The 24,940-nt window shown below is 38.5% G+C and overlaps 2 protein-coding genes across 2 annotated transcripts; one reads left to right on the plus strand and one right to left on the minus strand.

Annotated features, from left to right (window-relative positions):
• The first annotated feature begins 3,203 nt into the window (after positions 1-3,203).
• Positions 3,204-10,980, plus strand: dnaja2a (DnaJ heat shock protein family (Hsp40) member A2a). The gene is made up of 9 exons (XM_079459533.1): positions 3,204-3,375; positions 4,258-4,317; positions 5,278-5,504; positions 5,742-5,822; positions 6,458-6,591; positions 6,691-6,887; positions 8,061-8,205; positions 8,322-8,449; positions 9,097-10,980. The coding sequence occupies exons 1-9, from the start codon at positions 3,208-3,210 to the stop codon at positions 9,283-9,285; spliced, it is 1,329 nt and encodes a 442-aa protein (XP_079315659.1). The 5' UTR covers positions 3,204-3,207; the 3' UTR covers positions 9,286-10,980.
• gpt2 (glutamic pyruvate transaminase (alanine aminotransferase) 2) lies at positions 10,857-23,125 on the minus strand. Its single transcript, XM_079459518.1, has 11 exons — positions 22,511-23,125; positions 21,434-21,523; positions 19,801-19,909; positions 19,529-19,662; positions 19,201-19,444; positions 18,986-19,065; positions 18,718-18,854; positions 15,045-15,219; positions 14,761-14,916; positions 12,211-12,323; positions 10,857-12,109 (listed from the first exon to the last, which is right to left on the minus strand). The coding sequence occupies exons 1-11, from the start codon at positions 22,823-22,825 to the stop codon at positions 11,998-12,000; spliced, it is 1,665 nt and encodes a 554-aa protein (XP_079315644.1). The 5' UTR covers positions 22,826-23,125; the 3' UTR covers positions 10,857-11,997.
• Between the last annotated feature and the right edge of the window lie 1,815 nt (positions 23,126-24,940).

The raw sequence follows: 24,940 nt of genomic DNA on the forward strand, positions 1-24,940 counted from the left end.
AAGAGGATCTGTTGATGCACAGCAGCACAAATGTGTTCTCAAATGCACACCATTGAATTTCAAATGGATTTTAGATATTGGACCAGTTGCCAAAAATTCAGTACAGACTGGAAATTCAGACATGTACCATCATCGCCAGTTTAGCTGTAAACAACTGCAAAACAATACAGCGGCACATTTACTGCTCGAATTGAATCAAGTCTTATACAAAATACACAATATTTTTTATCATAATATGCATAACAATACTATTTATTACAAACAGGCTTAAATAAAAGAACAGGCTTCTTTTTCTGTATTTTGGATCAACTCAATGCAGGCTTGGTTAACAGAAAGTACTTTTAAACAGTAGTGTACGTCCAACAGAATAATTCTAGTATTATTTACAAATGTAGTATTTACCTTTTTCCCTAAAAACAACTGGATGATTGACACTTTGTGATTATAATGTGTGTTCCAAAAGACTTGATTAAATCCAAGAAATAGTTTATTAGATATTAAAATATATAAATTGTGACAAGACCGGCTGTCAGTCTGTGTGGCCGTTGGTCTTAGCGGCATTAAAAACAAGTTTTATATAATTCTGAGATTATTATAATTAGCACAGAAACCGCACAATAAGCAATCCCTTTATAATGACTAAAAAGCTGTCACTCATCTTCATTGAGATCTCTACCAACCCAGAACCAGGCCTGATAATAATTTACGCAAGGAATACAAAAGCCCCGACATGGAGTTGATAGATATAGTGGAGAGATATATAAAGAGAGAAAATGACCCTTCAAGAAATTAGAAACTTCCTCTTCCAGACTGCAAGTGGAGGTTTATTATTCTCCATTTCTTAGCTGAGGTAAGCTACACTTGAGCGACGGCAATCATGCAGTCATGTCAACGATGTCTTGCGCTCGCTTAGCGGTCTTTAAACGTGGGACTGGGCAGTTAAAATTGAAAGAGACTTGACAACTAGCCCATAAGCAAACTTAATATAAATTATTGTAAATAACTAATTCACAAGATTTACCACACCCATTGCATGAATTTAATCACATTTGCCATTTTAATTTTTACTCAAATAAAAATATCTTAGGAACGCCCCAAATCTATTTTTTACTTCTTAAGGGGGGGTCCCTAATGCCTTATGTGGGGTACCGGATCCCCAAGTCCCCCTTCAGAATATGCAAATCAAACTTAAGTTAGATCCCTGGCTGTTCTACATACATTATCTTAAGAAAAAACCAGTGAAGGAACTGCACAAAGACCTGGTAAGAAGAACAGTCACAACATTGTAGCCAATTATTACCGTCAACCAGTGAATACAGACCCCTTTACAGGCCGACGTCACGATTACGTCAAGGCGCAGCTGGAGGCAAAACAAGGGTAAAACTGAAGGCGGCCAGTACAAACCAGCACAGAGTCGCCTACATAATGAATTGAAAATGTCATCTTGCTGTGTTTAGTGGTGGGCAGAGCGAGGCTTTGTGAAACAATGAAACAGTTGAATCAAATGTGCCGTATCGTGTCGAGGCTTCGAATCATTCCAACACTCGTCTCCCCGTATTTAAAGGGGTCATATGGTGTTTTTCTGTGTCTTTGGTGTGTTTTAAGTTGCCCATGCATGTATTAGATACGTAAGTGTCGGAACAAAAGATGTATTCTATCTAAATCGAATGCTCACCAAGACCTGCCTGAAACGCCTCGTGTAACCAAACCCCGACAAATCTTCGTGCTATGATTTGACTAAGACCACCCAAATGCACCACACCACACCTCACAAGGCTGTTCTGAAAATGGTCCCATAGGCTACTATTGACCTTTGACTTTTTACTGCACTCATCTTATATAAATGTATGTCAAATGCCAAATTATCCAACATATCTCCATAACACAACATAGGGCTGTTCGTTTGGTAAAGTTTGGCTAGATTTCAAATTAAGTGATACTTATCCCAAGATGATCACTACAAACGTTGTTATTTTTTTATTTCTTGATTTACAGTTAAATCAGTTATAGACACTGGTTTATGAGTTAACTTTCAGATCAATACCCACAAGTGGCGAAATGTCATCGGGTTTTGTTGTTAAGTGCCCTCACAGGCCACGCTCTGGCGTGCTTACGTGGTGTCCACGTGGTAAAGTGACGACACGTCCATACCCTCTATTGAGTGAGTGTGTACAGGTCGTCCAATCAGGTTCCTATCATAAAGTTCACATTTTCAACGGCAGTCGCAGTCACAGTCCCTGACACAATAAAATTAATTCAGATTTTCTCCATGCTTGCTTTAGTAAAGCGGCCAGGGGAATCTTTCTGCCTCCACCTATGCTCCGCCCACGAAAAATGTTTACTAACAAAAAAGGGGCCTATAGAACATGCAGTGATAAAAATGTAAATTATTTGAATACGGGGCAAAATAGAATTCTAAGATTACTTCAGCTGGGGCGAAAAGTCAAACGACCTTTACTGCAAACTGCAAAGCATTATCCCAGACAACCCTAAATTTACCTGCAGGTATCATTGAAATCTTCCTAACATTGAAACATGTAATGTTAATGTCATCCACTAGGTGGCATTACTGAAGGCCCCTGCGAATGTGCAAACAAATCGTGATCATTTGCTGCCCTGCCACGGTGAAGCTGTTTCCTTTTGTTTGTAATGAAATAGATAGATGATTTCCACTTTCCACTATTACGAAAAGCCAAAGTACACTGGTTTAAATAAAAATGTTCCTGGTAAATTTAAAGACTGTTACGCCTGTATGAACAAAAAGCAGACGTTGTTATCCAAATTCCTGCTGTCAAGGTCAAATCAAATATTCCCTTAGTAAAGACGGTATCTAATTGTCCACAGTTTTTATCAAATTATCGGTATTCAAGAAAAACCTAAGTTTTCAAAACAGGTGCCATATTTTTGAGGCTTTAGCGTACACAGCAGTAGCAGGTTTTAATGTACCTACATTTTACAAGACACTTTTTTAAAGTTATAAAAGGCAAACGAGTAATAAATAAGAGTACAATTTAATTGTGCGCATGTTTATGGTTTGCCCTTATTATGTTTTATTATAAAAAAAATTACACAGTAATCAATCGATGGGCAATATGTTCGTTTTCTAAAGAGAGCAATTAAATATCGTATATCCAAGCCTCTGTCAAATAGTTTTATATGGATTATGTAAATTGTTGACTTGTTTTCTATTCCTGTGAGAGGAGGCGCATGTTGGAGAGGTTAAAGTTGACGCTTCCGGCCGGTGTCTCACTTCAGCTCTCCGCTTCCCCGCACACAGCTCTTCGCCGCCGCACAGCCATGTCCAACGTCGCCGATACCAAACTATACGATATCCTCGGTGTGTCCCCTACGGCCTCCGAAAACGAGCTGAAAAAGGTAACAACAAGTTCACCTCGCGTTGAAGTTTAGAGGGTGTTTCTCGTTGTTTCCATGTGTACGTCGGCCGGCCTGTGTGTGTGTGAATCAGGAAGAGGGAGAGAGTGACGTTAGGATTAGCACGGAGCTAAAGCTCGTCGTGAGTTTGGCCTAGTGTCGATAGTTACCATGACGCATAGCCGATAAAATGGTGGTGTGTTGTGGCGCTTAATCAAGAGTCTCTCTTTTGCGTTTCCCTTCTTAAGTTACTTTATCTCTTTATTCTGTAGACAAAAACACTGTACGGAGACCTCATGTATATTGTCTGTGGCAGCTGAAACACTGTTAGCATCAGCTCACCGTGTGCCTGGTGTGTAGGCCCATGTTCTGGGCTTTCCCCTTTTTATGTATATATTTATATATTGGTCATGGTGATGATGACTGCGCTTTTAAAGCCGCTCTCGTACAAACGTACACTAAAACTGCCACGTGTGATGGTTTAACGGTAGTGTTATACTGTCCTCTGTTTAACGCCATTAGTCATGCTATTTGTTTGGCGCAGAAAGGGTTTGTATTTGTCTCTAGCTGATAACTAGTTGAAGTGTCTGTAATGATCTGGTTAACTTGGGTGTCGAGAGGTGAGGTGCCGGTAGAACTAGACGAGTAACGTTAGCTCAGCGGTGGTTGTTTATCACAAGGGTTGCGCTCACAAGGCCACGCGGGCTTTATATGAACTTGACGCACATATCAATGATCTTAGAAAAAAGCTTTTTTTTACGTCAACACCTCGTGCTCCTTAAAGAGAATATGGATAAATTATGTAATAGTTTCTCATTTCATACTTGATCTGAAAGAACTATGGTTTAATGATATTAATCGTTTCAATCCCTAAATGTGTTCCAGGCTTATCGGAAACTAGCAAAAGAATATCACCCCGACAAAAACCCAAATGCTGGAGACAAGGTAAGAATGTCTTATTTCTGGTGTAGTTTTAAACTTGGGAAATATTAGATCCCTCAATATGCCTTTTAAATGAAATACGAGTGTCATAAAATGCATTTCCTCTGTTTAGTCCACTTATTTTAACTGCCAGTGTGTGACCTGCATCAACAAATGTTTTTATACCTTTTTTTGTGCTAGAAGTAGTTTTCGACTAGAGTTAAGCCTCTCAATTTTAATTGTTAACATTGTTTTTTTAGACCTATTCTACTATTTATATACAGAAGATTGTCAGTTGTATGGCTAGTTGTACAGTATGTACATCAAAGTATAGGTGTTTTGGAAATATGTATTTACATTTTTTATTCACATTATCAAAACATGTGTTGCACGTGTGCTCCACATTCGTCAACAACTGTAGAAATTGCTTGGATTCAAGTTTCTGGATTTAAATGGCTTTACCTTTTACAATTGAGAATGTGGTGGTTTTGTGTTATCAATATTAAAGATTTATCAGCTTTAATGGTTTAATGTTAATATAGGTTTTATTTATTCGTTTAGCAATATAAACAAGAGCACGTTGCATTCACAGTCTGCTCACCAGCCGTTGATACAAAGCATTGACCTTTCCAATATGGCGGATGACTTGTGTATAGCAGCCCATAGAACCAGGTTTTGACTAGACGGGATAGCGCTAGCTCCACTGGGCATGCGCACTTCAATACTGCATTAAAACAGTTGATTAATATATTTTTTATTATTGTAAGGTTTATAGTTGGGGTAGCTATTAGCTAATGTAATTGTAATCGTATGGAGAGTTTGCTGAACTTCCGGCAGAAGCTGTATCCCTTCTAGCAACAACCGTAGAACCAGCCATTAATGAGGCATCTGTGTATATTTGTATATGGTTGCACCCATGCTAATGTAATTTTGATTATATCTTGAGCACACAACAATCTTCTCTCTGTCTCACTCTGATTTCAGTTTAAAGAGATTAGCTTTGCATATGAAGTACTCACCAACCCAGAGAAGAAAGAGTTGTACGACCGCTATGGCGAACAGGGACTGCGAGAAGGGGGCTGTGGAGGAGGGGGTATGGATGACATATTTTCCCATATTTTCGGTGGCGGCCTCTTTGGCTTCATGGGTGGACAGGGTCGCAGCAGAAATGGAGGACGGCGGAGAGGGGAGGATATGGTTCACCCCCTAAAGTAAGTCAAATTCACAAGGCTTTTTATTTTTAAGGACATTCTGAACTTCAAAGAAATGTTTGACATTTTCAAAAATAACTTCACTGAAGAAGTCATATCGACCTTCTTTCTATTTCCTCATTTTGGTCCTATTTTTTAGGTGTAAGTGGATTAGGATGGCATAAAAATGAAAATAGGAGACAAAGCCGATCTTTGAATATACGAGTGCTCTAATTATATTGCTTTGTTTTGCCATAGGGTTTCTCTTGAAGACCTGTACAATGGAAAAACAACCAAATTACAGCTGAGCAAGAATGTTCTCTGTAGCGCTTGTAATGGGTGAGTAATATATGTTGGTATATAATTTCCATGACAATTAAATAGCTTTGTGATCATGATTGGGAATTTTTATTTGTCCTCCACACCCTTTGAATTAATTAAAATCCTACATTTTCAGGAGTTACTGTAAGTCAGTCTGCCAATGAATCATTTCTAAATGAGCTGGATTGATCATAATGGCTTATTAAAGTTTCCAAAACCTTCCCTGATTTTGAAGGATACTCCACCCAAATTTGAAACCTTCATGAATTACTCGCCCTCTAGTTGGTCCAGATATACATTTCTTTGTTCGGTCGAAAGAGGTATATATTGACTGCCATAGTAGGAAAAATTTAAATGGTAGTCAAAAGTGTCCCAGAACTGTTTGTTTTACTACATTCCTCAAAATATATTGTTCTAGAGAATCAAAAAAATTCCTACTTTGCCAGTCAGTGGTGCTTCAGAACTGTTGGTCGCTAACATTAGTCCAAAATATCTCTGTGTTCAACCGAACAAAGAAATGTATACATGCCTGGAATAACTAGAGGGTGAGTATTTCATGACTGAATTTTCTTTTTTGGGGGAGTTACCCTTTAAAAGTCGGTCATCATATGGTACCCCTGTTTGTAAAACAATGTATATTTTTTTCTCTGCAGTCAAGGGGGTAAGTCTGGCGCAGTCCAGAAGTGCACAGCCTGCAGGGGGCGTGGTATGCGCATTATGATCAGACAGCTGGCACCTGGCATGGTTCAACAGATGCAGTCAGTGTGTACTGATTGTAATGGTGAAGGTAAGCTACTAGATTCTTTGTGCATTTGAATTGACTGACATTTAGCTCTTAAGTATTTTATTAGGTCTGAATGGCTGAAGAATGTTTTTTTTTATCCAGGTGAGGTCATCAGTGAGAAGGACCGCTGTAAGAAGTGTGAGGGGAAAAAGGTGATTAAGGAGGTGAAGATTCTGGAAGTGCACGTGGATAAGGGAATGAAGCATGGACAGAAGATCACCTTTGGAGGCGAAGCTGACCAGGCACCTGGCGTAGAACCTGGAGACATCGTTCTGGTCCTGCAGGAGAAAGAGCATGAGGTACAGCACGGTTTACTTTGTCTTCAATGTGCCGCCTTAAATGCATGCTCAAATGGGTGCCCTTTAATCAGAATAAGTTTTCTATAGCTGGTATTTTTGTTTTGTTTAATTGTGCTAGATTGTATGGATAATGCTATCCAATTAGATTCTCGTGCCGAGTATTTCCTGGTGAATTGCTTCTGAGAAGTGTATTAGAAAAGATGCAAACTATTTTCTCTACCTAGATGGTTAGGACAGGGGTCTTCAACCGGGGGCCGTGTCCCCTAGGGGTCCTCGGTGTAACTAGTGAAGCTTTCCTGTAGCTCAGTGGTAAGAGCATTGCGTTAACAACGCAAGGTTGTGGGTTTCAATCCCAGGGGATTGCAGATACCTATGTAAAATTTATAGGATAATGCAATGTAAGTCGCTTTGGATAAAAGCGTCTGGTAAATGTAAACTGCAAGTGGGCTGCTAATTACGTTTTACTAAATAAAGTGCATTCTAATATGTTTCTGGACTTCTTTTTAAATATGTTAAAGCTGTAAACCGCCAAAAGACAACACACTGCTTCTGGATTGTAAACTGACAAAACTATCGTACGTCTTTAAAATCAATGAAATGCGCACCATGTACTGATGTTTAATAAAAACTAAGGTTCAGTACTCTTTTATTTTACTGTGAGATGGGTAGTTAAACATTTAAATGTATGATGCTGCAAATCCCTTAAAATAATCAATCTATATTAACAATAAAAATAGTGTGCATGTGCAAAGTAATGTCTTTACACTTATTGTCACGGCACTATTGTGTTGTTGCTATTCAAATAGCTCTTTTTACACATTTAGTATAAGGGGGTCCCTGCTCCATGCATCTCATCTAAGGGGCCCTTAACCTGTAAACCAGGGGTCTTCAACGTTTTTCAGTGCAAGTAGTCTTCAACCTAAAGCACATTAACAAGATAATTAACAGCAGATACATCATTATTTATGACACCGTGGGTCACAAATTACTCCTCTAGTACTGTGAGTCAACCATACAAATGGTCTGAATTCAGTGTTTTGACCCTCTTGACTCAAATTAAGCTGCTGCAGGAAGATGAAGCAGATTGCAGTGACAGTGCCATGAAAACGCTGAGCGTGTGTGTGATAAATTAATGCAATCTTGTCTAGAAAACTAAAGTGAATCTTTCAACAGACATTCAGAAGAGAGGGCAATGACTTGAACATGACCCATAAGATTGGCCTAGTTGAAGCACTTTGTGGGTTTCATTTCACATTGAAACACTTGGATGCTAGACAGCTTGTTGTGAAATACCCTGCTGGCAAAGTCATTGAGCCAGGTGAGTCCTGATCTATAAATCAGTTTTTGATCTAATGTCTTTCAGTGCAGATGATTAAAAGTGGATATCAAATATCAGGTTTTGTTCTTCGTGATTGACTGGTTGTTCTTTTACAGGTTCAGTTAGAGTTGTTCGAGGCGAGGGAATGCCACAGTATCGAAACCCCTTTGAGAAAGGAGACTTGTTCATCAAGTTTGATGTGCAGTTCCCAGACAACAACTGGTTGAGCCCAGAGAAACTGACGGTAAGATGTCACATACTAAACTGAACCTAGGTTTGCATGCACATTTGTTTTAGTACATTCATTATCATTAATTTCTTGATTAAAGGTATGCATGATTCCTCGATTAAAGGTATACGTCAATGTAAATGCCAAATTTATCACATCCGATTTTAATATAAATAATAGTCATGCAAGATCAGTATATTGAAAACCTTAAGTTGGTCCAATGCACATTTACTTTGTATATATGGTTGTAGTGATTTTGGGATAGTTCACCCAAAAATTTAAAATCTGTATTTACTCATGATGTATTAAATCTGTATAATGTACTTGTTCAGTTAAACACAACAGAAGATAATTTAGATTAATATAGGAAACAAAACCATTCTATGGCACCTTAGACTGCCACAGTAGTTACATTTTGTACCATTTAAGTCAATGGTACCCAGAACCGGTTCTTCCAAATATCATCTTTTGTGTTTAATGAAACCGACTCAAGTTGTTTCAAACCTGTATACAAAGTTATGAGAGAAGTATCATTTTTGGGTGAATTCGTTAAATGCCCTCATTTTTTCCATTCATTTGAATACAACCTGCACATCTGCTATATGATGTCTCTAAATGCATCATTCCATTTTCTAATATTTTTCTCTCTGATTGCTTTGCAGGAACTTGAAGATTTGCTGCCTACACGTTCTGATGCACCCGTTATCTCTGGAGATGCAGAGGAGGTGGACCTGCAGGAATTTGACATGAGCCAGAGCTCATCAGGTGGTCACCGACGCGAGGCATACAACGACAGTTCAGATGAAGAAGGAGGCCATCATGGCCCTGGAGTGCAGTGTGCCCATCAGTAAACCCATCTAACACATCTTTCTGGCTTCAACAATGCGGATTTTAAAAAGTTCTAGTTACACAAACAGGCGTGTTAAAATCTGATTCAGGGCTGCCTTAAATTAAAAATAACATATGGCCATTCCTGAACACCTGATGTCCTTGTAGTAAACGCACAGATGAACCCTGTATCTAGTCTTTTTTTGTTGTCCTGCCGCCTTTCCTCGCCTGCCATTCAGGTGCCCCCACTTCAGAGAGAAAAGGGTAATTGCTCTGTACTCTGTGTGTAACTTGCATTTTTTGTTGTTGTTGTTGTCATAGTGTTCACAAGTTTAAAACTAACCATAAAACAACGTTTTGGCCCTGGACTTGAGACTTTTGTTGGATAGTGACTTGGAGTTAAGAGAGAGCTTAAAACAAAACCTATAAAAGCCACCATGGGACTTTCACCAATCCATTTTTAGGTTTGTATGTATCTGTGCTAAATTTTTACCACTTTATTTTATTTGTAGATTTTTGCTTTCCTTTCTTTGATATTTTAAGAATTGGAACAAGAGAATATAACTTGTATAAAATGAACGTGATTGTCATTTAAGCTTTGTATCAGCTGCTGTCACATTTGAGGGTGTGATTTGTTTTGAACTAGTTGAAATAAAATCTTCGATTGTCTATATTGGCCAGGAATCCAGGTGCATGTTGAAAACATTTCAGTCCCTGAAAGAGGCCCCGAGAGAGGTCTTGTATAATGAAACAAATGGGGGAAGCACCTTTAGGTTTATCTTCTGTGAAAGTTTGAATTGTTAAATAAAACATCCTTCAATATCCTCAAATAATACGTTTTGGCTTTTATTTGACATTTGAGTCGTTCAATGGCTATTGTTAAAATGTAAAGATGTTAAGATTTATTCAACTTTGTATTAGATATTTAAACACTTGGTTATTTTGAAAGGGACGGGAAATTTGAATGGGCGTTACATGGTTAACCTGTTTTTAGCAAAGATTCTGGAGAATTGGCATGACTTTTATATGAAATGTGGTTTCATCATGCTTTGCATTTGCAACAGTCGTTTTTAATACTGTAAATTGTTTAAAATGTTTGCTGTGAATAACCAAACAAGTGACAAAGCATGGGTACCTTTGGAAAGTGCTGTTATAAGCAACGACGTGTGTATTGCATTACAGAGAACAAATGTTCATTTGCGTTCAAAAAACACCAGAGGGCAGTAGGTCACAATGTAGATGTTCACTACATTATCCTTCACAAACAAGAGGGCTCATGGGACGATGGTGATTAACATATAAAATTGCATTGTTATATTAAAGAAAAATGGCCACAGTGTCATGGTAACTCTTGCAAATGTTTTTAATTTGAAAAATGAAGTTTGATGAGAATGGGGCAGGGCACCTTAAGCTCTAACAATTAAATGTCAAGCCTGTTTGCTATGCCTCTTAATTTTGCATTTAACAAAATATTTGAGTGGCAGTGGCTTCAAATGTGTATATGTGAGTGGGACCTTGAAGTCACAAAAAATGAGATCTACTGAAATAAGGCATATCATTGGCCTAAATCTAGTTATTGTATCTTTATATCTGTATCAGAATAATGGAAAAGTACATAGTTGTTTGGATTTTGTATATTATTTGGCTACAAGATTATAAAGCACCCCTGACAGTCCGACTAAACAGCCTTGCATTCTGACAACCACAAAAACGGATTGTAATGCAAAAAATGAATCATTACCTTTTATTTCGACATCTTTATGAACAAAAACAACTTGAACAGATGTAAACAGAACATTATTGTGCGTATTGATATTACAACTTTCAAAAATCTGTAAACAAATAGTATAAAAGTAATGTATATAAAGAAAAATGTATTTGAAGGCACCTCATAAGAAGTTATAATGGTCATGAAGCTCAAGAGAACACAATGCTACATTAACAGTATTCGCTCACTGATAATGGCTTCAAAAGAAATATAGAACAAAATATCAGCATGAAAAGGGACATTTAAAACAAAAACCAGGTAAAAACCATTTTGCAACTTTGGCACTTACGATTTCAAATAGCGGTTATTAAAATATTGTGCATTTTGTGATCAACATTGTTTTCGAACAGGACTACGATGAAGGGTTTAGATTTACAAGACATACTACCTGGGGAAAATATGTCAGTAAATAAAAATGATCTTGAAAGTTCTGGATTAATTCATAACACACTTTATTCACTCAATTTTTTCAGCTGCCCATGACGCAAAATATCTACAGTAAAAACATGGGGTAGAGACGATCCAAATCCTTTTACGATGATCTTCAACAAAAGCTGCATTAGCAATTCATTTTCTGAATTTATAATAAAATGTTTAGCTTGTACATTGCATGGCAATGGGTGAAACTCCGGTGAGAACAAAAAACTACAAAAAGTCCCTCGTCGTGAACTTTTAAGAACCATAACAATTGATGTACCTTCAAATTTTCGGTGACAAACCATCCCCTATTTAGCTTGGTGTTACGCCTTGGTTACATAGATTTTTGTAATAAAATTTTGCAACATGGTTTTAAGGAAATATTATTCAAGTAAACAACACCATAATCTCGTATATCATGTTTAAAAATATGACTGGAAACCTATCAAGCAGGACTCTTAACACTACATTTGCGGTTTAAATGAATGGTCAGTGTATTAAGTCGTCACGTGCTGGAGCTGAACTACTTATGCTTTCAATTTAGCAAATATCATCTCTGTAACTGCTCCAAAGCAGAGAACTCTTTCAAGAACTTGATTTGGAAATCATGTACTTTGCCAAGAAGTACCTTCAGCTTCTCTGTGGATGGTAGGATTGTCATTCTGAAAACAAGACAAACAGACCAAACGTAAGGTAAGAACTAAGACAACAATGTTACCTATGTAAATTATGATGCCTAAATTTGCTTTCCAAATGGGTTTACCTGAAATGGTGTGTTCCATCTTTCTGCCCAAAGCCACTACCAGGAACAACACAGATTCCAGTCTCTTCCAGCAGCCTCAGACAGTAGAACATATCCGGCTGCATTCCTAAAACCTGATAAAAAGCACATTACGGTCAATTCACAATAGTTTTTACATTCATAGCTGGAAATTCTTACCTTTAATGTTTATGACTTAGTTTGAAAAAAAGTGGAAACCTCCAACAAAACCCATTTCACAAACAACTCATTTGGCATCCGCATGCCGGTACAAATGTAATTTTAAATGGCTGTAGGTTTGATCAGAAATATGAGACATTGTTGTGCATGTATGTGTATTAATGCTACAGCAATATTTTATGTAAAACAATCATACCAATAATGTACTTTGAATTTGAAAATAAATTCATTCCCAAAAGAGCAAGTCAGTATCCATGAAAGTTGGATTTTGTTTGTCATTAAAAGATACAGTGGGGCAAAAAAGTATTTAGTCAGCCACCAATTGTACAAGTACTCCCACTTAAAAAGATGAGAGAGGCCTGTCATTTCCATCATAGATACACTTTTCTCTTCACTCTCTCAACGGAGGCAGTCGCATTTTTCTTGCTCCGTCCTCCCCTTTTTTTCCTGCTGATCTTGTGTGTTGTCTCATCATCTATTGAGAGATTCTCTCTGCACTGCTCTACAACTGAAATTATGGATCTGATCAACTGGTCTCTCATCGCCTCCGTCGCTTTAACCCGCCAGCCTGACAAGCGGGTCTGTATACGGCGCCACCATGGCAGCAGGATCAGATGGCTGCTTGTCGGAACTGGATTACTTATCCCTGTTGCAAGTCTTGTCTATGGTGTATTGTGTACATGTTTTTCTCCTCACCTCCCGCATGTTATGCTTTATCTTCTTCTAAAAATACATTTCGTTACACTGTACTTGTATGTGTGTAATGACAATAAATTGAATCCAATCCAAACTTCAACTACGAAAGACAGAATGAGGAAAAAAAAGAAAACCACATTGTCTGATTTTTAAAGAATTTATTTGCAAATTATGGTGGAAAATAAGTGGTCACCTATAAAAAAGCAAGATTTCTGGCTCTCAAAGACCTGGAACTTCTTTAAGAGGATCCTCTGTCCTCCACTCTTTACCTGTATTATTGGCACCTGTTTGAACTCGTTATCAGTATAAAAGACACAAACAGTCAGACTCCAAACTCCACTATGGCCAAGACCAAAGAGCTGTCAAAGGACACCAGAAACTAAATTGTAGACCTGCACCAGGCTGGGTAGACTAAATCTGCAATAGGTAAGCATCTTGGTCTGAAGAAATCAACTGTGGGAGCAATTATTAGAAAATGGAAGAGATACAAGACCACTGATAATCTCCCTCGATCTGGGGCTTCACACAAGATCTCACCCCGTGGGGTCAAAATGATCACAAGAACTGTGAGCAAAAATCCCAGAACCACAATGGGGGACCTAGTGAATGACCTGCAGAGAGCTGGGACCAAAGTAACAAAGGCTACCATCAGTAACACACTACGCCGCCAGGGACTCAAATCCTACAGTGCCAGACGTCTACGGGCCCGTCTGAAGTTTGCTAGAGAGCATTTGGATGATCCAGAAGAGGATTGGGAGAATGTCATATAGTCAGATGAAACCAAAAAAAACTCAACTTGAAAAATGCTGAGTTGCATCCAAAGAACACCATACCTACTGTGAAGCATGGGGGTGGAGACATCATGCTTTGGGGCTTTTTTTCTGCAAAGGGACCAGGACGACTGATCCGTGTAATGAAAAGAATGAAAGGGGCCATGTATCGTGAGATTTTGAGTAAAAACCTTCCATCAGCTAGGGCATTGAAGATGAAACGTGGCAGGGTCTTTTAGCATGACAATGATCCCAAACAAACCGCCCGGGCAACGAAGGAGTGGCTTTGTAAGAAGTATTTCAAGGTCCTGGAGTGGCCTAGCCAGTCTACAGATTTCAACCCCATAGAAAATCTTTGGAGGGAGTTGAAAATCTGGGTTGCCCAATAACATCACTGCTCTAGAGGAGATCTGCATGGAAGAATGGGCCAAACTACCAGCAACAGTGTGTAAAAACCGTGAGGAGACTTACAGAAACTGTTTGACCTCTGTTGAGTGTTGAGATGAACTTTTTTTATTGACCAAATACTTATTTTCCACCATAATTTGCAAATAAATTCTTTAAAAATCAGACAATGTGAATTTCTGGATTTCTTTCTTATTCTGTCTCTCATAGTTGAAGTGTACCTATGATGAAAATTACAGGCCTCCCATCTTTTTAAGTGGGAGAACTTGCACAATTGGTGGCTGACTAAATACTTTTTTGCCCCACTGTATGTGGGAATGTGTGGAGCTAGTTTTACTGGTTCCACCCTTTCTACTTATAATGACCCAGGGATCAAAAAGTACATAGTAGAAATGTACAGTGAACAGAAGAGTGTGAGAGAGATAGAAACCAGCAATGCTTAAAATCCGGTTATCAAAGGCAATGAAGCTACATCAGACAACAAGTAGTCACAAGTACTTGCCTTGGCTTCCTCCACTGCTTTTGGAGGGATAAAGATGCTGGGGAAGGCGTACATGGCCCCCTGGACAGGATTGCACTTGATTCCTGGAACTGCATTCAGGATTTGCTCAGTTAGCTTAGCTTTCTCTGCCAAAGCACCGAGCACTGCGGTTTTCTCCTGAGAGAGATCAGATACACACAAGAAAACCCGTATTTATGTTATAAATTATAAGAAAAACAACACAAACGTATTGTCTTTCAGTCTCAACAGAGTGCCACTGTCAGAAACAGTTTTAGGTGACTGACCTGGTGAAATTGCTTGAAAGAAGGCTCATCTGGTTGTGGAGGGTTGACTATGACACCCATAGCAGCCTGGCCACCCAAAGGGGGACACAGTCTCACTGATAAAAGCTTCAGAAGCTGGGCTTTGACTTCTGGATCCATGTTGATCACCTCCATATATCCACCTCTGAAACCACACCTGTGGAAAGACATGAGCTCAGAGACTTTTCTGAAATTGTAGGGTTGGGCATTGAGAGCTGGTTCCAAATATCTAAGAAACATGGATTCAATGAGATATTTCGGATGGCTTTTTCATTGATCCTGATCTATCGGTCAAGTAAGCTAGAACCTATGTGAGCTTGTGTGTGTGTGTGTGTGTGTGTGTGTATGTTGTGTGTGCTTGAGTGATGCATCCAAGCGATCACGTTAACAGCCAAAACTTATTAAACTCTGTATCATCTGGTCATCATACAGTAGCGTATGATATCATTCGAAGCTGTAAAGCAGGGATCCTCAATCTGTGGCCCGCCCACAGATTTTGACCGTTCTCTGATTAATGCCTCATAGTGTGTTCACACCAAACGCGAATGAAGTCAATGCAAAGACGCAATGACCTACTTGCGGCACGATTCGTGCAAATTGATTAAAAATCTGAACTTTAACAAAAATTTGGCGCCGCATTAACCAATCAGGAGCTTGCTCTAGTAGGGCTGGAGCGAGTGGCAGAAGCCCCTCCCATGACACGACATTTGCGTCTGTAACGAAGCGAATTTCACGCACGAATGATGCGAGTAAACTCAAAATGTTCAAGTGTCCAACTACACGAGAATAGCGCGATTTACCGCGTTTGGTGTGATTACTCTGAGACATGAATCTTTTTTTTAAATATACAGTTTCACTTATATCATGTCTATATTTGATAATAAATATTGGCTTTCAGACTCAAATTTTGCTAAGTTACTAACATAGCCTTAATATTTGTTAAATTCACCTATACCAACAGAATGGTAAACTCAACATAACGTACCAGAACTAGAACTGCTGACGCGCGAACCAGCGGAACATTTCAAAGAGACGACAAAATGGCCAAGCGGTTGGGAAAGAGAAAGGTTAATTAATATGCATAAGTAAATGTTTTGAATTGGAGTAGCACTCAATATGAAAAAATGTATTATGATAGTAATAATAATGCTCTTTAAATAGGCTATATCTCTTGAAAAGTAATCATTTGTCTGTGCATAACAAAATAAACTATTCTACCATTAGGAGGCATAATAAATACATTTCAAATCATAATTAAATCTCCACAATAATTCAAGTAGTACCTCCGGCCCATGTCATTGTCTGTTACACACCGAACCGGCCCCCCATTAAAGACAGGGAGAATTATGTGGCCCTTGCAGAAAAAGGTTTGGGGACCCCTGCTGCGTAGATCCACAATAACCAAAATACATTATGTTTGTCAAAAACAATAGGTAATTCGGCTGGGAATTTTTCCAGGGGTGGTGGGAAAAACAAACATTCCTGATTCGGACAGCAATAAAATCAGCATTTACCCCCGTAAATAGAGAAAATATCTTAAGCCCTATTAGGATGGTAATTTTTTTCTAATGACGCATGTCATAAACATGGAAGGTCAGCAGTGGATATGAAAATTTCAGGTGTTAGGAAAGCAAATAGAGTAAGATTAGATTTGCTGTTTGACAGAATCATGATATGCTGTTGTTGTAATACTAGCTGTAGTAACTAAACAGTTTAGTGTATCATTATTTACTTATAACTGGTGTGTGACTAACACTTATGTCTTGCCTGTATATATTTGTGTCATCTTTCCGTGTCGGTTCATGTTAATTATTATTTTGCTTGGCATCATATCCATGTCTGTGTTTCACAGGCTGTTCATTATCGACAATGAGCAAAGGGTGTGTTTCTTTTGGGTAGGGATTTGTTTTTTGGGTGTCAATTTTAAACAGCCCCGGATTGGCTAATCGGGAGCACCGGGAGAATTCCCGGTGGGCCGGTCAGTTTTTTTGGCCGCGAGGGCCGGTATTGTCATGGCACGGTTGAAATGTGGCTTTCCCTAGGCTGCCTTCACTCACAGCAGCCCTAATCTTTTTATTTATTATTTTATCGCAGCCCCACTCTTTTTTATTTCATATTTTTTCGCAGCCCAACTCAGAGCGCAGCCTGCAGGTTAATGATGACGTGATTATCTTTTGACTCCCTGGCCCCGCCCCCGACAGCGCCACTGCAAGTTGGTCAAAATAAAAAACCGTCAGAAATAAAAATGGATGACAGAAAGCGCAAAGGCGGCGCTGAAAAGTCCAGAATAAAAAGCAAGAAAGCTCTGGAAACTGACGCGGCCAAATGTTCTAAGAAGACCACATTTTTTCTCAAAGCAAATGAAGACGACGAGACGGCCGGTAAGCTAACGTTAAGGTATTTAGGAATAGGAGCATTGCAAGATGCTAGCGGCCGTGCAAAACCATGTCTCAATAGGTGCAAGCTAGCTCATTGTTAGAGCGCCCGTCCCCCATTCGGACCGACGTCGGTTCGAAGCCCGCGTTAATTAATGTTTTAGGGTTGTCCATGTTTCCTTGAAGCTACACTTATGCAGAGGAAAAAGAGATGAAACAATCATTAGAAATCATTGTGAAAGAAAAGTCAGATAACAGTCCAATAGTTTTATTATTTAACTAATGTTCTCATATTTGTAAAAAAATATTTGAAGTTGTAAAGCAGATGTTTATTTAAAATAAATTATAGTGTCATTAGACAGTGCAATACATTTTATTTTAATCTTTTGTAATTTATAATTTTTTCCTTATTTCAATGTTTGGATATTTATGAACACTAATTCTTAAAGAAAATAGATTCTGATACTGTCCTGTTTTAATAAATCTTCACTGTGAAGCAAAACTTAGGCTACTGTATTTTCACTGAATGACAATGAATTCAAGGCTGTAGAGAACAGTGCGCTATTGCAGACTTAGGTTTTAATTATCATTATTTTAATATAGTCAGTCGTAAACTAAAGTGGGCCGGTCTAAGGCATGAAACTCCAGGGCTGAAAATGAGTCCCAATCCGGCCCTGATTTTAAATATCAACATCGTTTCACATACCGCACTTTTTTAACATTGGAACACTTGTAACCGTTTTAACAAACAAATACATAAATCTGTTACTAGGACTGGATGTCCTTACAAAGGTCAACAACCGGACACTAATGGCCTCTTTAGACAGCAAAGGCGCCACAGGAACCGAATCTGAAGCTGGATAAAATCACGACAATGTGTATTTACACAGACCGTTATTGCGGCACTAAAGCGGCATAAATGCATTACACAGGATTAAAATTACGCGAAATAATACTGAACATAACCACAAAAGCACGGTTTAGTTCATTTAGTACCCAACAACACTATTTGTACACAATTTGTTCTTATCGAAAGAAATTGAAAGAAATGTAATCCGCCACAGAGAGGCCTTAACTCATCGGTGTAAAGCAGCCTTAAGTGTATGAGATTTCTTAGATTATGATATTTCTACATTGCTTCTATTTAAAAATGCCAGATGACTTCTCAATATGTTTCACTGCACTTATGTCATAGAAGTGAAAGCTGATCTCGGAAGGGCGAGTTGGATTTCAGAGGCACATGCTGACGCCTACAAAGGTTCATGGATCGGGATACTCACTCTCCTGTGTAGCCTTTGGAGGTGGAATGGAAGGAGACGAGCTCCACGCTGTTAAAGTACTCAGGGCCCATCTCATATAGCACTTTCTTGAAGGAGTGGAACTGACAGTCAGAAGAGTACACATTGTCCTGGTAGACCTGCCAGTAAAATCATAAATCAACATTGAGAACAAAGTAGTCATGTTTCTCAGAAAGTAAGCATTTAGGTAAGCACTTTCTGTCAGGTTTAAGTTTAAAAATAAATAATTTATATATATGTTAGTTATTACCTCATCTGACATGACAAAGAGATTCTCCTCGTAGGCAAAGTGCAAGACTTCTTCAATGCATTTCTTACTCTGGACCTGACCTGTAGACGTTTAAATGAATGAGGAAGGAAGGGACACAACAGAAATGCAATGCATTAAGCAACCTAGATCCCCCTGCACTAATTCTTTGAATACCATCCGACAGCGCAAAAATTATAAATTCACTATTTTCCTACCAGTTGGGTTTCCGGGGTTGATGATACAAATGACCCGGGGTTGGCAGTGCTGTTTGGCGGCCTGATATGCTCTGTGAAGCTCATTGATGTCAAGGGCCCAGCAGTTGTCCTCATCCAAGTAGTAGTTAACCTGCACTGCATCCATCTCTGAGATGGCAGCTGAATAGAGCGGGTACTGAGGGATGGGGATCATTACACCAGTCCGAGAAGAGCCTTGCCCGGACACCAGCAAACGCAAAATATTCTTCAAACAAAATAAACATTCATCTGTAGTTGTGGTGACAGAAAGCTAAATCCATTCTTTGATGCCAACTACACCATCACCTACCATAATGCCATCACTTGCTCCCGTGGTGAGAAAAATGTTTTCCCAGTCTGAAGGCACTCCCTCGTCTCTTTGCTCGATATACGCTGCAATGTCTTTTCGGATGTGCTCTACGCCCTGACTTGCACTATATGAGCCTGCAACCGAAATCAAATGTGTTAAAATCACATACGGCAGCATTTTTCTGTACGATGACAGGGCGTTGCGGATGCGTTTAATATCCGAGGTCTTAACAAGTGTCACCAATACATCCGCAGTGGAGAAGATTCACACACCAAGACTGTGTCCGCCGCAGCCCTGCAGGATACGCCGTGCTCTCCATTTTGCATCCTCTGGGAAACTGGGACTGTCCATCAGCTCAGGAAATGTACAGAGAGCCACCACCTGCATGGTCACAAATACAGTCACCACACACTATAGTTAATACACCCATAACTACTGACTTTCCTGATTGACCCCAGTTGCACAAACTTAGCTGCTATGTTAAGACTGCGTCTCCCTGACTAGCAATTAGTTAGGACTGATCAGTCTTTTCATATTTCAACTAGCCCAATCTATCTTTCTATGTAAATGATTTTAAAAATTTATGACCAGTCCTGAAGAAAAAAAAATGTGATTACTAACTTCTAAGACTAGTCTGAGCAGTTTATGCAACCGGCCCATCCTGCTTAACGGAATGTGTTTCATGTTTTGTAAATCTGTATGGATCAGTTGTTTCTAAACTAATTTAGATTTTGATCGATCAAATAAACTAAATACAGTTGATTGGATAAAACAGGGCTTAAGCTTAGTGCCGGACTAACTTAAATGTCTTGATCGAAAACAACTGATGTTGTTATATATCAGTGCGATTGTTTTGTCTCAAGATGCACACAGTAATGTTTGTCTGTCAAGTATGTTTTGAAAAACACATTAAATATCCCAGTTTAACTGAGGCCTAGTCCTGGTTTAGGCTATTCCCTGTTAAGGAAACTGCCCCAAAAAGCATCTACTAAATGAATGTAGCATAATGTAAATGTAAATTAAGTTCCAACAAAAGTTTCCAAACCATTACCCATGCAGGCCAGGGACAGCTTCCCTTTGGCTAAGAACGGACAGACATTGCTTTAAATGAACAATGAATCTGTTGAATACTAATTGATTGCAATTAAACAAATGTTTGCAGTGTAACATGCGGTTACACTGATATACAAGTTTTCAGCTGCAACAACAAAACATTATGATGACCAAACTTAACAGTTATTTACTCTTTGCCGAGGTCTACTGGAAGTTGAGTAATTTTAATTTAATTTAATACAAATAATATAAAATCAATGAAATATGAATATAAAATCAATCAAATAAATCTTTAAATTATAACAAAACAAAGACCAGAAGTTAACTTTGGGCCAAGCAATGTGCGTACGATGACATACAGTAAACTCATGAAATCAGAAACCTTTCCCTTGAAATCCGAACAAGTGGTCACAAGAGAGTTCATTTTACACCCAGTTGTAAATGGAAATGCAACCCGACCACTGTCTATTGGTCAGCTGGAAGAGTTTAATACCATGTGTAAACTGAGCAAGGATGCAAAGGTTGTGTTCTTCTTGAATCTCAGAAAACTGTGTTTCCATGTCCAAGCTGCAGCTACAATGACACAGAGACAAGCTCAGATCATCACACAAGCTATTGTTTAGCTCATAAATAAAAGCCTACATCAGCAGGACCATGACATAGGAGGCTGTTATCCACATGCAGGAATTTGTCCGAGCATATGAAATATCACATTCAATGATCACAAACTTCAGGGGAAAACATGCATATCACATTAGCCAAAAATAATTAAACGGCCATTGTTGTAAGATTTGAGCGAGTCTTGATTTTAGGATACGCGTTATTTGGGATTACACATCGATTTTTGGTTACCTGTCTGAGAAATGTGATTGGTTGCTGTCCCATGGCATGTGCATCACCGATGTTGGCTTTGATGACCTCAGAAAAAGGTTTTGTACCACCCTGTAAGGGAAAACAAAATCGTCCATCAGCTGAACACTTCTTAAAGAATTACTTAAATCTTCCAGTTAAAGTACTCTTCAAGTAATCTTGTGTTTGCATGCATGAAACTACTATAAGAAATACTTTTTTATTAACTTACTCTGGATGTAAATACAAGCGGAAATCTGTCTGGATTTGCATCGATTGTGATGTTATGAAACGAAGCCCTGTTTACTTTCCGTCAAACTAAGCACGTCACTTTTGATGCCTGCGGTTGCGCATCAGTGTTGTCCTCAATTCACTTTGTTGACATTCAGAATGTACCATCCATTTATATGAGGGCATGACAATGCAAAGTTCCACTATCACTTAAGGTCAGGATATAAGCACACTAGAGCCTAAAGGGAATCATACCCCTGTCAAAAATGGCACCTGTTCGCCAGCTATAATTAGACCTCCAAACGCTCATCTGTCAAGGCAAAGCATGCAAACTCAAACATACTCTACAGTAACGATAGCTAAAGGGACACTTCCCTAAAAAATAAATTCTGTCATCATTTAGTCACCTTTGAGTTGCTCCAAATCTGTATAAATGTCTTTGTTCCGATGAACACAGAGAAAGATATTTGAAAGAATGCTTATAACCAAACAGATATGTGTTGGATTGCTTTGAAAATAGTCATACAAGTAGGTCTGAAACCTTAAACTTTCTTATTGATGAAGTCTGTGGTTAATTAAAAAAATCAGCCCTTGTGCTTAGAGCAGAAGAGATGAAGAACTATAAATTATAGAGACAATTACTAATATACAGGCACTGTGTTTACTAACGGTCCTCAAGCAATGCAATGTTTTATACTTTATATCTTAAAAGAAATAAAAGTGACAGTAAAGCTAGTGTGTACATAAAAGAAACCAACAAATAACAAAGTACAAATCCTTGGATGCTGCAACGTTACTTCAACATCTTTAATGAAACTGCGGATGCAGTATCAACTCGAGTGACCTCACCTCCTCCAAGCATCTCTCGATCTCTCCAGCTTTGGTAACAATGGGTCCTCTCACGGCGTACTCCACCGCCTTCACTTGCGGGTTCAGTGTCTCCATACTGAGAATCTTCTCCCGCATTTTTTCGTGAAGACTCCCAGCAGAAACTTTAGGCTCGGCGGTACTGAAGCGCATCTGGCCATACCTTTCAACGGACGGACCTTGAGATGTGTGTCTCACTCGGTTTAGACTCGGCAGGGATGTCAGTGTCAAAGGAGTATACGGATCAAATGCTCCTGCGATCAGTGACCGAGCAGCAAACGACTGTAGGCGAAACATGTCGGCAAAGTGAGGAAGTACGTAGCTCAACCAGTCAAAAGCTAGTAAAAAGGATGCGCGTACCGAGATAACGCTAACGACCGTGTGTACACTATGCGGTGGTTAGGTAAGGCGAGATTAAATAAACGGTTGAAATGAAGAAAGTAGACGAGCGAAATCACTTGTTAAATTGTCGTCTGTACTAAGCCGATCGGTATCATGATCAAGTGATGGCATCGGATGCACCTCATCATCATCGCCTACTATCATCCACCCGTCAATCTTTATGGTTTTATTTATTGCGCACTTGTGTCTGTGCATAATGGGTATTGTAGTTCTCCCGCTGCTGTTGGCGCTCCACTCTCACGCCGTTATAAAATAACAAAACTACAATACCCAGAGGTACACAAGGCGTTAGAGGCTGTGAGTAAGGGGAGGAGACTTCTGAATACCGTCACAGCCGGCAAATATTTCATCAGAAGGCAATAGGCTGCATTGCAATTGTGGCTGATGCAATTCCAAAAGGAGTTCTTATGCTTTTTAAAGGTTTTTCTTTTACATCATTATCTTGTCACTCTTTGGACCCATGTAAAACATTTGTAGGTAAACAGTGATTTTCTTCTAATAAATAAAACATATGAGAATCAGAAGTTTAGTTCAGCAAGAACTGGTTTCTTTTACATATGTCTTTCTGTAATGGAATTGTAAATGATATGTCTTGGAAAAAGTTTGGACTTTATCACACAAATACTTAATAACAAGTGAAAGAGGTTACCTTGAAATTGATTCAGAGGCTTTAAGTGTTCTTTCAAAAAAAAAAAAACGATATTGACACTAACTGCTCTTTTTGTTTTGAGAAACTATGAACATCAGAACATTTGTTTTGTAAAAGCAGTTTTCAATGATGTTCTTGATTTTATCAAATGCCATGTGAACCCCAATTTTAAATTTACGTATAAAAATGCCATTTTTGGTTTTTATAATTGTGAAAAGGTTCAAATTAACCTTATTTTTAAATAAGTATCATATCCACAAATGTAAATTTTCGAAACTTGTTGTTTTTGAAATTCAAAATTGAAATGAAAATGTACTTTGAATATATTGAATAGTCCACAAGTTCTCAAGCAATAAGGAGAGTTGATTTATTTAAAGACTTGCCACTCAAACTGGACTGAAAGACAATGGCTTGTATTTATTCTTTTATGATTTGTAAATCAATGACAATAATGTATTGTTATGTTCTAAGCAATGAATAAATAATTATAAAGATGGAAAGAGGCTGCAGTGCCAAATGTGGGTGGTGGTGTGATTAATCTTCATTTATTAGGATATCTTTTTGCTTTTTCAGTTCGTCAGCCATAATTCCAATAAAGCATAACAAATTATACGTTATCCAATCATATAAGCATTAAGTATTCCTGAGTAAACAGAAGTAACATAGATCATTACATGGACCAGAAATCTGGGATAACTAATATTGTATCATATCCTGTTCTAGTGTGTAATCGTTTAGTATTTTTAATATTACACAATTCAATGCTACACTCTTATCAGACGGATAAGACATTTTCAGTAAAATTTTAAGTGATTTGATGTGTAAATGTCAAAAAGTTTTAGTGGTCTTTGCGTCTATGAAAATCGGAATGAAAGGCTGCCATCTGTTGGACACATGGGTGCACAACCACGATGGCTTTGTTGTGTTTTGTTATTATCTAACATTGGCTCTAACATTTCTCCAAATTTAGAAAACCCACCGCAATCTATCGCTGCTGGTGCTGCAACATTTGTCAGGTGGATATTTCTTTACCTTTGGTAAAATCGGTAAAATTAATAAAATGGAGCCACGTGCCAGTTTTGGTATGCCAAGGAATTATTTTAACTGAAATTTCTTTCCAGAGAGTAGTCTTTTTCAGTCATGTTGAAATTCAGATTTTGAAAGAAAGAACTTTGTTTTCTCTTTCAATAGGCACTCAACATTGAGTTTGTGACACTGTGTTCCACAATGTAACATGGGATGCTGCAGCAGGCAATGGGACAAATTGACTGTAAAATATTTTTTACTTAAATAACATGTTCACTTATTTTAATTAATATTTTATCATATAAATATACCATTCTATTTAGATACCCACGAAC

The sequence above is a fragment of the Barbatula barbatula genome (assembly GCF_947034865.1).
Source record: "Barbatula barbatula genome assembly, chromosome: 1".
NCBI lineage: Eukaryota > Metazoa > Chordata > Actinopteri > Cypriniformes > Nemacheilidae > Barbatula > Barbatula barbatula.

What these genes read in the sequence shown, in the direction of transcription:
- dnaja2a (XM_079459533.1), top strand. Translation starts at nt 3,208, where the DNA reads ATGTTGGAGAGGTTAAAGTTGACGCTTCCGGCCGGTGTCTCACTTCAG. An exon ending in CCGAAAACGAGCTGAAAAAG is followed by an intron (nt 3,376 to 4,257) that starts GTAACAACAAGT and finishes AATGTGTTCCAG; the next exon opens with GCTTATCGGAAACTAGCAAA. An exon ending in TGGCAAAGTCATTGAGCCAG is followed by an intron (nt 8,206 to 8,321) that starts GTGAGTCCTGAT and finishes GTTCTTTTACAG; the next exon opens with GTTCAGTTAGAGTTGTTCGA.
- gpt2 (XM_079459518.1), bottom strand. Translation starts at nt 22,825, where the DNA reads ATGTTTCGCCTACAGTCGTTTGCTGCTCGGTCACTGATCGCAGGAGCA. An exon ending in TCTTTGTCATGTCAGATGAG is followed by an intron (nt 18,855 to 18,985) that starts GTAATAACTAAC and finishes TTTTACTGGCAG; the next exon opens with GTCTACCAGGACAATGTGTA. An exon ending in TCCAAAGGCTACACAGGAGA is followed by an intron (nt 15,220 to 18,717) that starts GTGAGTATCCCG and finishes GTCTTTCCACAG; the next exon opens with GTGTGGTTTCAGAGGTGGAT.